The following is a 15,620-nucleotide window of genomic DNA, read 5'->3' as shown; positions in this document are numbered from 1 at the left end:
ATAGTAATAGTAATAGTAATAGTAATAGTAATAGTAATAGTAATAGTAATAGTAATAGTAATAGTAATAGTAATAGTAATAGTAATAGTAATAGTAATAGTAATAGTAATAGTAATAGTAATAGTAATAGTAATAGTAATAGTAATAGTAATAGTAATAGTAATAGTAATAGTAATAGTAATAGTAATAGTAATAGTAATAGTAATAGTAATAGTAATAGTAATAGTAATAGTAATAGTAATAGTAATAGTAATAGTAATAGTAATAGTAATAGTAATAGTAATAGTAATAGTAATAGTAATAGTAATAGTAATAGTAATAGTAATAGTAATAGTAATAGTAATAGTAATAGTAATAGTAATAGTAATAGTAATAGTAATAGTAATAGTAATAGTAATAGTAATAGTAATAGTAATAGTAATAGTAATAGTAATAGTAATAGTAATAGTAATAGTAATAGTAATAGTAATAGTAATAGTAATAGTAATAGTAATAGTAATAGTAATAGTAATAGTAATAGTAATAGTAATAGTAATAGTAATAGTAATAGTAATAGTAATAGTAATAGTAATAGTAATAGTAATAGTAATAGTAATAGTAATAGTAATAGTAATAGTAATAGTAATAGTAATAGTAATAGTAATAGTAATAGTAATAGTAATAGTAATAGTAATAGTAATAGTAATAGTAATAGTAATAGTAATAGTAATAGTAATAGTAATAGTAATAGTAATAGTAATAGTAATAGTAATAGTAATAGTAATAGTAATAGTAATAGTAATAACAAACGCAATTTTAAAGCTAGTGCTGCGAATTTTGGTGTATACTCTAATAACAATAGTGTGGAAGTTATTAAAGAAATCATTTTATATAGGCAAAAACGCATACTTACTAGGGGGTCTTAGATGCTTTAGCCGACAATCTGGTATATTGTGCCGTCTATGGTAAATTTTGAATGCGGTACTCCATCGATATACCAAATATAATATTTGGTATATTTTTAGTATTTTCGGTATATTTTGAAAATAATACCGCAATATTTTACTTTTATTCAAAATGGGTAGCGGATATCTCACAGTCGAGCACACTCGACTGTAGCTTTCTTACTTGTTGTTTTAACATGTCAGAGTTCAATAAGTACTGCCAAAATGAATTATAGCACTATTTGTTACAGTATCTGAGATCTGAGTAGCGTGCAAAAAGTATGGGCCGCGGCCAAATTGTTAATCTTCATAATATAAATCAAAAGAATAATTTTGAGGGTAAGGAAACTTTTTACTTCAATCTGATCAAGCTAGAATCTTGACGATCGTTAAAAATACAATTGGAATAAACTTGTTTCTGAGGTGTATTCATTAATAAATCACTTATTAATCCAAATAAGTGTTTAATTTAAAATGAATGTTAAATATCAAAGTATTTTAAGACAATTTTTTCGTAAATTGTCACGTCGAACAGGAAAGTGTACAGGATGAGCAGTCCCTTTGGTCTATTTCGCACTGGTAAAATGCACGAATTCTAGTCCGTCAGTCCACATCTTGGACTTTAGTCAGGACAGACGTTTATTTGAATCGCCACATGATGCCAAATTATTCAAATCATGCATTCATGAACATGCGAAACTCTTTTGGAGACAAAAACGTTAAACTTGGATGTATCTTCGTGTATCCCATCCAAGGCTACAGGTAAAACTTGGCAATCGCCTTGTTTTTTTTTGTGTGCCTCGAGCATCTCATAAAACGTTAGAAAAGATAGACAACAACAAATTATCAGAGGTGGCCCCACGCTAACCTGAAGACTTTGTCAGATTAAGAAATTTAATTAATTTTTCTCGGCCCGGCTCTAGCTCTCCAAATAATCCTTCAGGGTCACTGGAACACAATTTGTTAATTGGAAACTTTAACTTGCTTGCGGATTTGAATTGCGTCTGCAACAAAAGCGAGCAGGTACTGGAATTTTTCAAGCTTAATCAAATGCTCCTTGTTTCGCAACACAGTGGTAACTATTACAATAAAATTCATTTTGCATTCAATATCACAGGGTGCTCGGACAGCATCTTTCATGGTTTGGTTCACTGTATTTGTTAAAAGTAAATAGGATGAACTGGGACAATAAGGACTGATTACCGCTGCAATAAACTTGTGTGCTTGTGTCCGAGTAAGTGTGTTTCTGTACGACACAGTTGTGGCGGATCCGAAATATCATGATTGTGTTTTTGGGACCGAAATGCTCCGAATCAGCTTGGAAAAAATACAGCATCGACAGTAGAATATCGAATACACACAATAAATTAAGTACTCCGAATGGAAAGTATGTATGTAGCTGTCAAACTGGCGGTTCCACATATGAAAAAAATGAAAAATAATGAATTTAAAAACTATGAAATAAAAGCCTGTAAGACATTGAGAAATAGCATTTATTAATACTGTCGCACGTCTGCATATGAAATTTAAAATTAAAACAAGTAAGAAAGCTACAGTCGAGTGTACTCGACTGTGAGATACCCGCTACCCATTTTGAATAAAAGAAATATATTTTGGGATATTTTTCTCAAAATATACCGAATATACTGCAAAAATACTAAAAAAAATAACAAACAGTATATTTAGTATATTGGTATAGTACCGCATTCAAAATATACCATAGGCGGCACAATATACCAGATTGTCATCTAAAGCAACTAAGAACCCTAGTAAGTAGGCGTGTTTGCCCAAAAGTATTTCTTTAATAACTTCGACAATTTTCATCTGATCGCAACCAAATTTCAGGAATCAGGAATCATAACTACTATAGTTATTATTAAATATACCAAAATTCGCAACTCTAGCTTTAAAATTACGCTTGTTATTCGATTTTTTTGATTTGCGGAGGCGGAAGTGGGCGTGGCAAAAATTTGAAACAAACTTGATCTGCGTGCAAACATAACAAATGCTGTCGAAAATTATAGCTCTATCTCTTATAGTCTCTGAGATCCAGTGTTTCATACGGACGGACGGACAGACGGACATGGCTAGATCGTCTCGGCCGTTGACGCTGATCAAGAATATATATACTTTATAGGGTCGGAGATGCCTCCTTCTACCTGTTACATACATTTCCTGCCGGCACAAAGTTATAATACCCTTCTACCCTATGGGTAGCGGGTATAAAAAAATATTTCAAACACGTTGAAACAAAATTTGCTGGAGATTGTGTCGACATAGGAATGTGCAAAGAATGTTACTTCATCTATTTCTTTCAATAGTTTCACATATTTATATAGGTAATTCTCTGAGAGATGTCGCGTGAGACGATATCCTGAAACAATTTTATAATTTTTTATAATAGATGTGTCGTTAATTTAAAAAAAAAATGCAATTCAACTATTTTTATTTAACATCAAAGTTGCGCGTTAAGTGTGTACGCAGACTTTTCCTGGTTAGTGTATATAGCATCAAAACTTTTAACTCCCGCAACATCAGAACCGTCGACAACACATTGTTGATGTTGTAATGCATTAATTTGTGGAACATAGTAAATATAAAAAGTAAGTGTAATAAGTTTCGATAGCACGTCCTCGAATACCGGCTGAAGCTAAGGTGCAACGCTCTTTGTTCAAAAATATCTGAGCCATAAACTGGCTTCAACTCCCCTGACGACATCATAATAACAAAACCGTCCATAAACGTATTTTGGAGTTGTTTACTTGCTTTGCAGTTACATGGGAAGACATTGAAAAAATAACTTTCAAACACTTTTCTCGGATATCAAATATACATATTAGGTATTGTAAAATACGTCTGCAAACAATACATAATTGAGAAGCGCGAAAACGTCATAACTCATTTTAAGAATGCGTATTCGCATCGAAAAATAGCAGAAATGGTGCATGTGAGTCATTAGACAGTGCAAAGCACCGCGAGATGACTCCGGTAAAGCAACTTTAATGGTAGAAATGCGCAAAAGAAGCCGTTTATATGTAGAAAGAATCTAAAGACTCGATTGAAATTTCCCATTCACTCTATTATATGAGAGCAAATTAAATTGTCAGCCAACGAATTTGAGACCCCTCGTAAATAGGCTTTTGCCCATACAAAAGTATTTCTTTAATAACTTCGACAATTTTTATCTAATCGCAACCAAATACACCAAAATATACGAAAATTCGCGACTTGACCATTAAAACTTCGCTAGTTATTCGAGTTTTTCATCACTTTGTGGGAGCGGAAGTGAGCGTGGCAAAAATTTGAAACAAACTTGATCTGCCTGCAAACATATCAAATGCTGTTACATACATTTCCTGCCGGCACAAAGTTATAATACCCTTCTACCCTGTGGGTAGCGGGTATATTGACCCCTTCAGTACAAATGAACAAAATTGTATTTTCGAATAGGTAGTCTTGGTATACGACTTCTACTGTAGCAATAAACTGGCTAATATACCATTCAAAACGCTCAAAACTTTTTTAATAGAGAGTAAGAAAGATAGATCAAGAAGGTTACCTTTAATCGTTAAATATTTAGTAAACAGTTGAAACAATGTATCTTACCCAGTAAAAGACTAAAGTATATGGAAGCCTTGCTGCAGTATTGCTTATAGCCAAAATTCTTATAGAATATACAGAAGACATGAGGCGCCCAGCATACAATGAAGATGAAGGCGGAAGCAACTAGCATATTTGCCAAATCTCGACGGGAACGTAGCGTCGACGTTTGTGGTAGAGGTATACCAGGTGTGACGGGTCCGCGTCCTGAACGATGAATACGCTGCCGTTGTGAATGGGCACGAATCTCCCTCATAGCTCTGCATGGTGTTAAGTATAATTATAGTCATAAATATGAAATTATCTAATTATTTTACCTTGGTGATATAGGGTTGTTGGAGCGATAAGACCCGGGCTCCAAGGCCGCGCTAGATCCTGGCAAGCATGGTTTTAAGTTATGCAATTGAATATCTCCAGGACTGACTGTAATTTGACCTTCAACATTGCCGTTTGAGGTATCATCTACAGTTGTGACTCCGCCGCATGCTGCGTGTTGAGCATTGGCACATCCTGTAACAATAACCATGTGCGTTTGACGACGCAGTATCGGCATCGGTAACGGCAGTTCACCATGCGCCGCACGAGCTGTCAATGATAATGCACAGAGCTTTCGACGAACTCCATAGTGGTTAAGCAACACGCCGAGACCGGGTAAAATAAATACGACTATCGTATGAAATATGATAAATGACATGAACATATTGTTAGCACCTAATTCAGACGTGCAGCTGATGCTAACGGGATTTGGCGTTGTACTGGTGCTTGCACCAGAGCCCTTAATAATCACTGACTTTGCAATTATTTTATACGCAAATAAAAATGGCATGCTTATGACTGCTGAAGTAATCCATGAAAGCATTGCCAATGACACGTGCAGATGGCGACGCTGTCTTAATTGTGCCAGCCTCGGATGCTTAACGGTTGCATAACGATCCAGAGAGAGCATGAAGAATGAAATAGTACTTGCGGCTACTGGCATAACCTGCGGATATAAAATATATGTATGGATAATTGTATAATGTCGACGAAGTATTCATTATAATTATCATGTTAGTTTTATATACTTTTTTATTTTAAAATAATAGTGAACAAGTAAGAAAGCTATCGCCGAGTATGCTCGACTGTGAGATACCCCCAACACATTTTCAATAAAAGCAATTCGTAAAATATATTATATTACAATCACGGTTGCCATCAAAAAAAATTTTTTGTACCAAAATTTTGAAAAATGTACCAATTTTACCAAAAATGTACCACAAATATTTTCACGAAAGATTTTTTGTATTTCACAAATTGTGATTCACAGTATATAACTGTTTACGTAGTGATAGACCTTAGATTGGCGCATACATATTTTCTCAATTGTCAAATCGACTGTATGAGATATTTTCCAGTGTTAGTCATGGTTCAATTTCTAACTGATACAAAATTTGTGTCTGGTGGAACAGAGCCATTTGTTAAAATAATATGAGTGAACACAAAATTTTATGAAAAATTTAAATTCTAGACCAGGCATATTAAAAATGTACCAAAATGAAAAAAAGTGATCCAATTTACCAACGCATAAAAAATGTACCAGTTTTGGTACATTTGTACCAAAAGTGGCAACCGTGATCGTTATTGTACTACATACATTCAAAATATATCATAGAGTACAAAATATACCAGATTGTCAGCCAAAGGAACCCAATTGAAGTACAAAAATATTTCCTCAATAACATCTAAAATATTTATCTGATTGCAACCAAATTTTCAGAAATTTTAAATACTGTATTTATTATTGTACGTACCAAAAATCACGATTCTAGCCTCGATTTTTTCCATTTGCGGAAGCGGATATAGGCAGGTAATAAATTTTAAACAAACTTGATCTCTATCTCTTTTAGTCTTTGAGATCTACATAGGTGTTCATACGGACGGACAGACAGACGGGCTGCAGACGGCTGTTGACACTACCCAATGGGTAGTACCCATAGAATAGAAAGCCTCCAGCAATTGTATGTAATACAAAATCGAATTGCAAGCGTAATTATACCCGCTACCCTTAGGGTAGAAGGGTATTATAACTTTGTGCCGGCAGGAAATGTATGTAACAGGTAGAAGGAGGCATCTCCGACCCTATAAAGTATATATATTCTTGATCAGCGTCAACAGCCGAGACGATATAGCCATGTCCGTCTGTGTGCCTGTCCGTCTGTCCGTATGAACACCTAGATCTCAGAGACTACAAGAGATAGAGCTATAATTTTTTTTCGACACCATTTGTTATGTTTGCACGCAGATCAAGTTTGTTTCAAATTTTTGCCACGCCCCCTTCCGCGCCCGTAAATCAAAACAAGTAAGAAAGCTACAGTCGAGTGTACTCGACTGTGAGATACCCGCTACCCATTTTGAATAAAAGCAATATATTTTGCGGTATACGCTTTCAAAAATATTAGACGGCACAATATCAGATTGTCAGACAAAAAAGACCCCCAGTAAGTAGGCGTTTTTGCCCATACAAAAGTATTTCTTTAATAACTTCGACAATTTTTATCTGATCGCAATAACAAGCGTTATTTTAAAGCTAGAGCTGAATTTTCGTATATACAATAACAACTATAGTAGTTGTGATTCCTGAAAATTTGATTGCGATCAGATAAAAATTGTGGAATGTATTAAATGAATACTTTTGTATGGGCAAAAACGACTACTTACTGGGGGTCTTAGTTACTTTGTCTGACAATCTGGTATATTGTGCCGTCTATGGTATATTTTGAATGCGGTACTATATCGATATACCACATATACCATTTGGTATATTTTTTAGTATTTTTGTAGTATATTTGGTATATTTTGAGAATAATACCGCAAAATATATTGCTTTTATTCAAAATGGGTAGCGGGTATCTCACAGTAACTCGACTGTAACTTTCTTACTTGTTTTTATGCTAGGATCAAAATTTTTGGTATATATGTACATACATATATGCATATACAATATGTATGTACAATCATAAGTTGTCTTTATGATTTGGCTGTGATAAGATAAAAATTATAGATGTTATTTAGGAAATCATTTTATATACTCTATAGTATATTTTAAATGAAATAGTATTATTCTGTATTCGAACTATTTTTGCATCAAAGAATTTACCTGAACAAAGTGTATAAGCTTGCAAAGTAAGAGAGGTAGAGATCTGGTTCCGCGATTCATGGCTAAATTCAGGAGTGTGACAGGTGCTGATATGCCTGTAACTAGTAAATCCGCAATGCATACACCCAACAACAGTGGATTTCTCAATCTTACAGATGAGGCCGAGCACAGTGTGAGTACCAACGTAGAATTTCCTACAACCCCACCGAATACAACCAAACCATAGCTAATGGCTAACAGTAAGATTGTTATCGATGGAATAGCATGTTCAGTGTCTCCACTAGCCTCTGGGCCATAAGAATTTGTTATCGTGAAATTTCCGTAATTATCATAGTCGAAATCATGACCTCCAGGTTCAAGACTTCCACCTCCATCATAAGAATTGTCGTCAAGAAGTGTGTAATGCAAAACTTGGGTTTTGATATTGCCTTGGCTTACGATATTAATATTGCTATCGACTGTGGCTTCTAGTTGTTGGTGTCGACGGTATGTATTTTCCCACCATTGTTGCAGGTTGTTGTCATTCATTCTTCAACAACAGATGTGTATTACTAATTCTTGGCGTTGCCGATCGTTGTAGCGCTTGTCCAGCTGCCTCATTGCTTACTCAGTTTATAGGCTCTTTAGCTGTTTTAAACAAAAAAAAAAAACAACAAATACAATTAAGTTTTTAGCAGAATTTCATTTATCAATTTTAGATTTCAGAGATATATATGATATTATTCTTAAAATATACCAAATTAATATATAAAAACTACCAAAATATACCGAACGTCATATTTAGTATATCTATATACTCTCACGTTCAATACATAGCATGGAGTTTTAAATATACCAGATAGTCAACCAAAACACTTAAATCCCCCGAATACAGCAACCTTTTTTTGGGTATAAAATAATCTCTTAAAAACATACATATGTATACATAGTACAATTTTTATCCGATAGCAACCAGATTTTAAGGAATAATAAATACTGTAGCATAAAAACTACGCTTGCAAAAACCAACTTATTTAACGTGCAAAAATAAACAAGTGGTGTCCAAAACAAATTGTATGTAAATAGCTATAGCTTTTGAGACCTTGTTCATGCATCAGCATACGTATGGATGTGTATGTATATACACTAACCAGAAAAAGTCTACGGACACACTTAGCGCGCAACTTTAATGTTAAATAAAGTTGTATTAAAGATATTGCCTCCTTTCTTTTAAATTAACGATACATACGATACTTTACGTCTGTTACAGATAAGTCTAATACTCTGTTTATACCCTATTTCGACCAGGTGCATCTGCTTCAATGATGCGATTCTATGATGCAAGCAGTTACACTAAAGAGAGTGAAATCGACTTTTTTCCGCCCAACTTCATATAAAAAAATGGCCTTGCTAAATTTTTGCGGCGTAATTTCGTTCCGTAGTTTCCAGCAAAAAAATCGATACTCCGATACTTGAATGTATGTGGATATCAAATAAGCAGTGTCACATGTGAAAAAATAGACAACCTAATATTCCCATTCATATTCGCAAAGTGAAGCGAACTATAAAGATGAATAATTAAAAAAAAAAATAAAAAGAAAGCGTCTGAGGCATTTTCTCATGAATCGAAACACATTAACATTTGAAACATATGAAATTTGAAATCAAAAATATAGTGCAATGAAGTTGAAATAATGTGCGCTTGGGATATTGTCGCCATAAAAATAGGAATATTATTTCATCTAATTTTTTTTTAAATAATTGCATTTATTTAATAGGCAAATGTTTAACTGGTGTGGCCATAGATTTTTGTTTTTTTCCATTTCCGTGCCAAATTTAGGTTGCTAAAAACGATCACTCGAGAATTTGTGAAACTTGCGAAATATTTTGCATTTTCGCAAAATTTTCTTCATTTGGGAACTGCGCTTTACATTATAATAAGTAGCCCAAAGCCTATTTTCGAAGGAGCGGGTTGGCTGAACGGTGTCAAAATCCTAATATGCAACATTGTCCTGGCTGAAAATAACCGCCTCAAACAAAGTTGAAGGTCGATGAACCTGGCAAGCAGCACGTGATCAGAATAATGACACCCAGCTCCCGATAATGACCCCTCTCGCTGATCTAATAACCAACAATATAATAAATAAAGCAATTATCTGCAATCCATCTCTCTAGAAGAGCTCTAAGATCATTTTCGTGATGAAGGCGTCCCAATGCAATCGTGTTAGACTCAATGACTTCAGAGCAATCAGCCTGAAGGACAATTTGCTAAAACATTTGGAGAAACTACTTGACCTGATCTGACCAGCATGTGTTCTCTAAGGGCAAGTCTATCGAGACTGCTCTCCATGCTCTTCTAGTCTGCATCAAAAATTCAGACCACTATAAAGCATATGCCTTGGGGGTCTTTCTTGACATTACCATTATGATGGGCCTTACTTCAGTCAACACGGCACCAGTGATCCACCGATGAGTACCGTCTAGTGATACTCACCAGAGTGGGGTAATCTCTCTCCTCTGGAATTTGGTTGCAAATAGCCTGCTACTGAATCTTATTAGACGGGCTCCGAAGTTAATTATTATAACTGGAATAACATTTTCTGAATAGTTTTGATAAACACGATTTTAAAGTAATAGGTCTATATTATGAGGCCGCTGGGCGATAGCTGATAGGTTTTGATTTCGTTATGATGAATGATATTTTTATTTGACTGGGAAATACAAATGTGTAAAGAAAATATGTAGCAGGATAGCATTATATATAATCCTAATATGACATTATTTTCTTCGCTAAGACGAATATGCATATGTTAAGATAACTTAACGTAAACTTAAATCTTATTTCGTACTGCATGATTTTAACTACATCAAATCAAATACGACAAATGTTTAACGAAACTCCTAAGGTTTGGAATCATCGCCAGGATAACTTTGATATCATCATTGGATATAGCGCTTGCATTAATAAAATGTTGACTGTTACGGCGTGAGTCACCCTCATCTGCTGATACAGGGAATGATTAAGCAGCTGTCAATGTGCGCAAGAGCATGATACAATAACACAAGGTAGTCCCGTCGTGCGCCTTTTCGTTCGGTTTCAGTCCGTTAACGTTCAGTCCGCGCGCGCTTGTTGAAGGGATAGGTTGTATGTGGACGATTTTTTCCCTAAATATTAACCCTTGTGCAAGACAAAAATGTGAGATTGCAATTATATTATATATGTATGAACTTTATGATAGAATGAAGAACCTGAACAAAAAAATTAGTAATCAAAAACAAAAACAACGATTACTGTCAACTTCTAAACTATAAAAAATTAAATTATAAAAAACATTTCAACTCTTTTTAAGGGTTAATCCCAAATCTCTACTGTCGATTCTTTCGCACTCAGTAGGCGGAGTCGTTCCACTCGCATTTATGTATGGTATAGATAACGGACATTTTTTGCCGACGGGACTACCTTGTATAATTGTATCATGCGCAAGAGTGCTTGCGTAAGTGTATGCATGTATGCTTTTGTATACAAAAGCTTAGTATAAAGCGAGCTTTGAGAGTATGTGTGGCTTACTTCGATGCCGGTGTTGTTCTTTGCTCTTGTGTTATTTTGTGTGATTGGGACAGCAGTCGACATTAGTGTGTATCAAGTTTCATGGTGGTAGTATTTTAGCCGCCGTGGATTTTTTATGTTTGGTATGCAAGTGTTGTTAACGTCGACACTTTTGCTTTTTGCTGTTTTTTGTGGCTGTTGTTGCTAGATGATTTGACGTAGCATTAATCTGTTTAAAATGTGTGAATTTTAATATAGTACGTTAAAATCAACATAAACATGTAAAGCTGGCATTATTTTGTAAGAATAGCCTGTTGAATGGTCCTTGCTGATGAGGCAAATTTTATTTAGTTAATAAAATGTATTGGTAAATCTTTTAAAAATTCACAATATTTACAAATACATATATATGTATGTATACAGACATGTATTTTGCCACATCATTTGAAAGTTATTATAGAATTTTTATAAAACATACTCGAATTTTCTTACATATCGGTCTTTTCATATGTATCTATTTGGTAGTTTATACTAAAGGCTTTCATGTATTGTTGAAAACCAGCAAGTAGCCAAGAGTCTTGAATCTACCCCGCATTGTATAATATTCATCAAACGCAAATAAAGAAGTTTCTATAGTATACAGCTGTGGGTACATAAATATGTAGCAGTCAGTGCAGCTATTGTCCGTATATTCTATAATACTAAAACCAACAACAGATATATTACATAAATATATACATATAGTGTTTTTTTTTAAGTTTACTGTGCTTACGCACGCACTCATATTGAGGCTCTAAAAAACCTCATAACAGGTAGTATCTAAAGATGGATCAACAGCACAATGTTTTTAAGGAGCACGCTCTGCACATACTATGTACATACACATATTACGACTCAGTGTGTATGTGTATACGTAATAACTTACACATTAACTGATGCGCACTTCATTTGAAGTAAAGTACATCTTAGAAATTGGTGTAACAGTTGATTTTTTGTTATTTTTACATTATTGAAGGCACTGCAATTTTCAAACACATCTATTTTCCTCCTATCTCGCGGATGCGTATTTGTTGTTCTGATTTTATTTTTGTTATAGTTTATCAAATACATATGTACATTGGCAAAGCATTTAAATAATTTTATTTGTCTTGAAACATTTATTTTTTTGTTGAAACATTATTTTATGCAATGTCGTAGTTATGTAGGTGTATAAAATGTATTTATATTTCTGTATGTTGGAAAAACAAAACTAAAATAAAACTGAATGTGCTGTGTGCAAAAAAAGCTTCTTGACGACGCACATTTCACGAAAAGACTACAGCAGAAGACTGTCCTGTGTGACTGTCAAATTTATGGTGATTGAGAAGCCTGAGGCGAGTCCGGAGTTAAAAGTCACGAGAGACCCATAGCGAGAGAGCGCCAAGGAATCGGAAATAACAGAGCTTTTACGAGGAAATGCAAAGCTTTTTTCGGGCGACCAACCGATAAACTTTCGCTATCATTCGTTACGACTTAAATATCTGAAATCTAAAAATATGAAGTAAATAAAACAAAAAAACTACTTTTGTCTTTTAAAAAAATTAATATAATATATATTATATTATATATTATATAATGATTAAAATTTGATTTTAATTTCATAGGCTAAGCTATGAATATGAGCTATATCTCACATTTAAAGGCAAGTAACTTTTTTAGGTGAAGCAGTATTGCCAACTCTTCGTATCTTAGCTTTCGTATGATGACAATCTAAAAAAAAAATATATACATATGTATGTCACGCGCCAAAATTTTAAATAATTTTTAATACATTAAAAAAATTACCTTTCATATAATTTATTTTATTTTATACCATTATAAATGTAAAACATCATTAATCTGAACTTAAGATTAAAAGATACTGCATGTGTGTTTGTCTACACAATAATTTAATAGAAATCTGTCAAAAATACGAAACACCGTTATATAAAAAGTATGTAGTACAGAACTATACATTTAGAATGTTTGTATATGGAATCAGCAGTAGCAGGAATTTGATGCGTCTCTAAAACACCTTCTCTTGAACTTTTCCACCGCCAACTGTTCTTTACGAAGGCTATCAATAGCAGTCTGTTAAAATGCAATATAAAAACATTTAAAAACTAAAGAATTTAATAACCGAAATCAAAACAAGAAATCAGCTCAACCCGATAACAAGCGTTACGTTGAATATGAAATGTGCTACGACTGTCTCAGTGCTGAATTCAAAAATATTCGAACAACCCAAAATTAGATAAAAGTAGAATTTGGTGTGCATTTGACCAATAACAAATTCCTGTGGTGGGTGAACAGCTGGGTGTGGGAGAGTTTAGTTTTGGTTTAGATTTAAAAAACAAGAAACGTCGTCGCATGCAGATGTGTATTTATTGTGCTACCACCTATACTCCTATTCTCAAAATGCTAAAAATATTTCAATTAAATTTAAATGGATACCTTAATAATTATAACCACCTACAAATACTAATAAAAAAACACCACCCCAAAATAATATCCATCCAAGATACACACCTCCACTCTAATAATAGTATTCCCATCCCAATAAACTTCACTCTCTACCACATAAATAACTCTAACCATCCTTAGGCTTCACAACTCCTTACAACAACAACAAACCCAAATTCGCAATAAAAGCTTTGACTCAATCGCCGTTACCGTACAATCTAAAATCAAATCAACCAGTTACATTCCATTCACTGCAAGATACTTACAATCATATCGACACTAGTGACCACTTCCCGATCCTAATCCAACTCTTTGAAAATGAACCAACCGACTCCTCCACCATTAAGCCTAAATTCAACATTGATAAAGCTAACTGGTCTCTCTATCAAAAACTCAGTAAACAACTTTCCGACAACAGGCCTCCCAGCTAACAAATAAACCAAGAAACGCCCACATTTGCTCCATCATAAGGCACAGCGCTCATTTATCCATTCCACAACATCATCCAATCTCTTCCAAACTGGTCCCATAGTGGGACACTGACCTTCAAACACTAAAAACAAAAAAAAAATTAGCCTGGCAAAACTTACGTAATAATATAAACACTACCAATATAATAACTTACAAAAAAGCACACGCAATACTTAAACGAGAAATAAAACAAAAAAACGTAAAGCCTTGCACGAATTTACCTCAGACATAAATCCACATACTCCAATTCCAACAATTTGGAAAAAAATCAATAGATTCTGTGGCCTCAAAACCAACTTCCAGATTCATTGTCTCATTAACCTTAGTAATACATCCGACACTTATACAAACAAATATGATATCTCCAAAGCCCTATGTGAATTCTGGTCAAATGCTTCACTCAACAATAACTTCCATCCTACCTTCAGATCACCCAAAGAAAACATAAGCTACAATTTTTCCCACAGTACCTCCTTCCTAACCCAACCCTTAGAATATGATTTCTCTATTATTGAATTGAAAAGCGCCATAAACCAACTTAAAGTCAAAACACCAGGTAGAGACCGAATCAGTTACCCAATGATAAACAAGTAAGAAAGCTAAATCGATATAGTACCGCATTCAAAATATACCATAGACGGCACAATATACCAGATTGTCGGCCAAAGCAAATTAGACCCCTAGTAAGTAGGCGTTTTTGCCCATATTATTTCTTTAATTTCTTTAATAACTTCGACAATTTTTATCTGATCGCAACCAAATTCAGGAATCATAACTACTATAATAGTTATTGTATATACCAAAATTCGCAATTCTAGCTTTACAATTACGCTTGTTATTCGATTTTTGATTTGCGGGGGCGGAAGTGGGCGTGGCAAAAATTTGAAACAAACTTGATCTGCGTGCAAACATAACAAATGCTGTTGAAAAAAAAATTATAGCTCTATCTCTTATAGTCTCTGAGATCTAGGTGTTCATACGGACGGATGGACAGACACACAGACGGACAGACGGACATGGCTAGATCGTCTCGGCTGTTGACGCTGATCAAGAATATATATACTTTATAGGGAGATGCCTCCTTCTACCTGTTACATACATTTCCTGCCGGCACAAAGTTATAATACCCTTCTACCCTATGGGTAGCGGGTATAAAAATCTACCAGATTCGGTAATGCTAAGGCTACTCAAGTTCTACAACAATATCTTCAATGCACACATCCCTCAACAATTTAAAATAAGCAACATCATCCCAATATTAAAACCAGATTCAAGCAAAGCAGAAATACCTTCATATCGTCCTATATCTCTAAATAGTTGTCCATCCAAAGTCCTTGATAAAATTATTTCTAAAAGACTATGGTGGCTAGTTAACAACAGCCAGCTACTCGATAGTCGTCAAATGGGCTTCAGAAAGGGTAAATCGGTATCTGACTGTCTAGCAACGCTAGATTATCTGACTACCACCACACTATCTAGAAAA

The 15,620-nt window shown here is 34.2% G+C and overlaps 1 protein-coding gene across 2 annotated transcripts in view; it reads right to left on the bottom strand.

The window, feature by feature from the left end:
• Nucleotides 1–12,505, bottom strand: part of LOC117565260 (alpha-2A adrenergic receptor) — a 14,434-nt gene extending 1,929 nt beyond the window's left edge. Inside the window, exons 1-4 of one of the 2 annotated variants that reach the window (XM_034244280.2) lie at nucleotides 12,111–12,505; nucleotides 7,660–8,286; nucleotides 4,841–5,505; nucleotides 4,530–4,783 (exon numbers count right to left, since the gene is read on the bottom strand). In XM_034244280.2, the coding sequence (XP_034100171.2) occupies nucleotides 4,530–4,783; nucleotides 4,841–5,505; nucleotides 7,660–8,187 (1,447 nt within the window). In that variant the 5' untranslated portion in view covers nucleotides 8,188–8,286; nucleotides 12,111–12,505. Of the gene's footprint in view, nucleotides 1–4,529; nucleotides 4,784–4,840; nucleotides 5,506–7,659; nucleotides 8,287–11,206; nucleotides 11,316–12,110 lie in introns of those variants that run through there. The other variant, XM_052002022.1, reaches the window with a different exon arrangement.
• Nucleotides 12,506–15,620: the final 3,115 nt, after the last annotated feature.

The sequence above is a fragment of the Drosophila albomicans genome, chromosome 2L (assembly GCF_009650485.2).
Source record: "Drosophila albomicans strain 15112-1751.03 chromosome 2L, ASM965048v2, whole genome shotgun sequence".
Classification (NCBI taxonomy): domain Eukaryota; kingdom Metazoa; phylum Arthropoda; class Insecta; order Diptera; family Drosophilidae; genus Drosophila; species Drosophila albomicans.
Note: the sequence above shows the minus strand (reverse complement) of the source record. Positions and strands in the feature narration are given on the sequence as shown.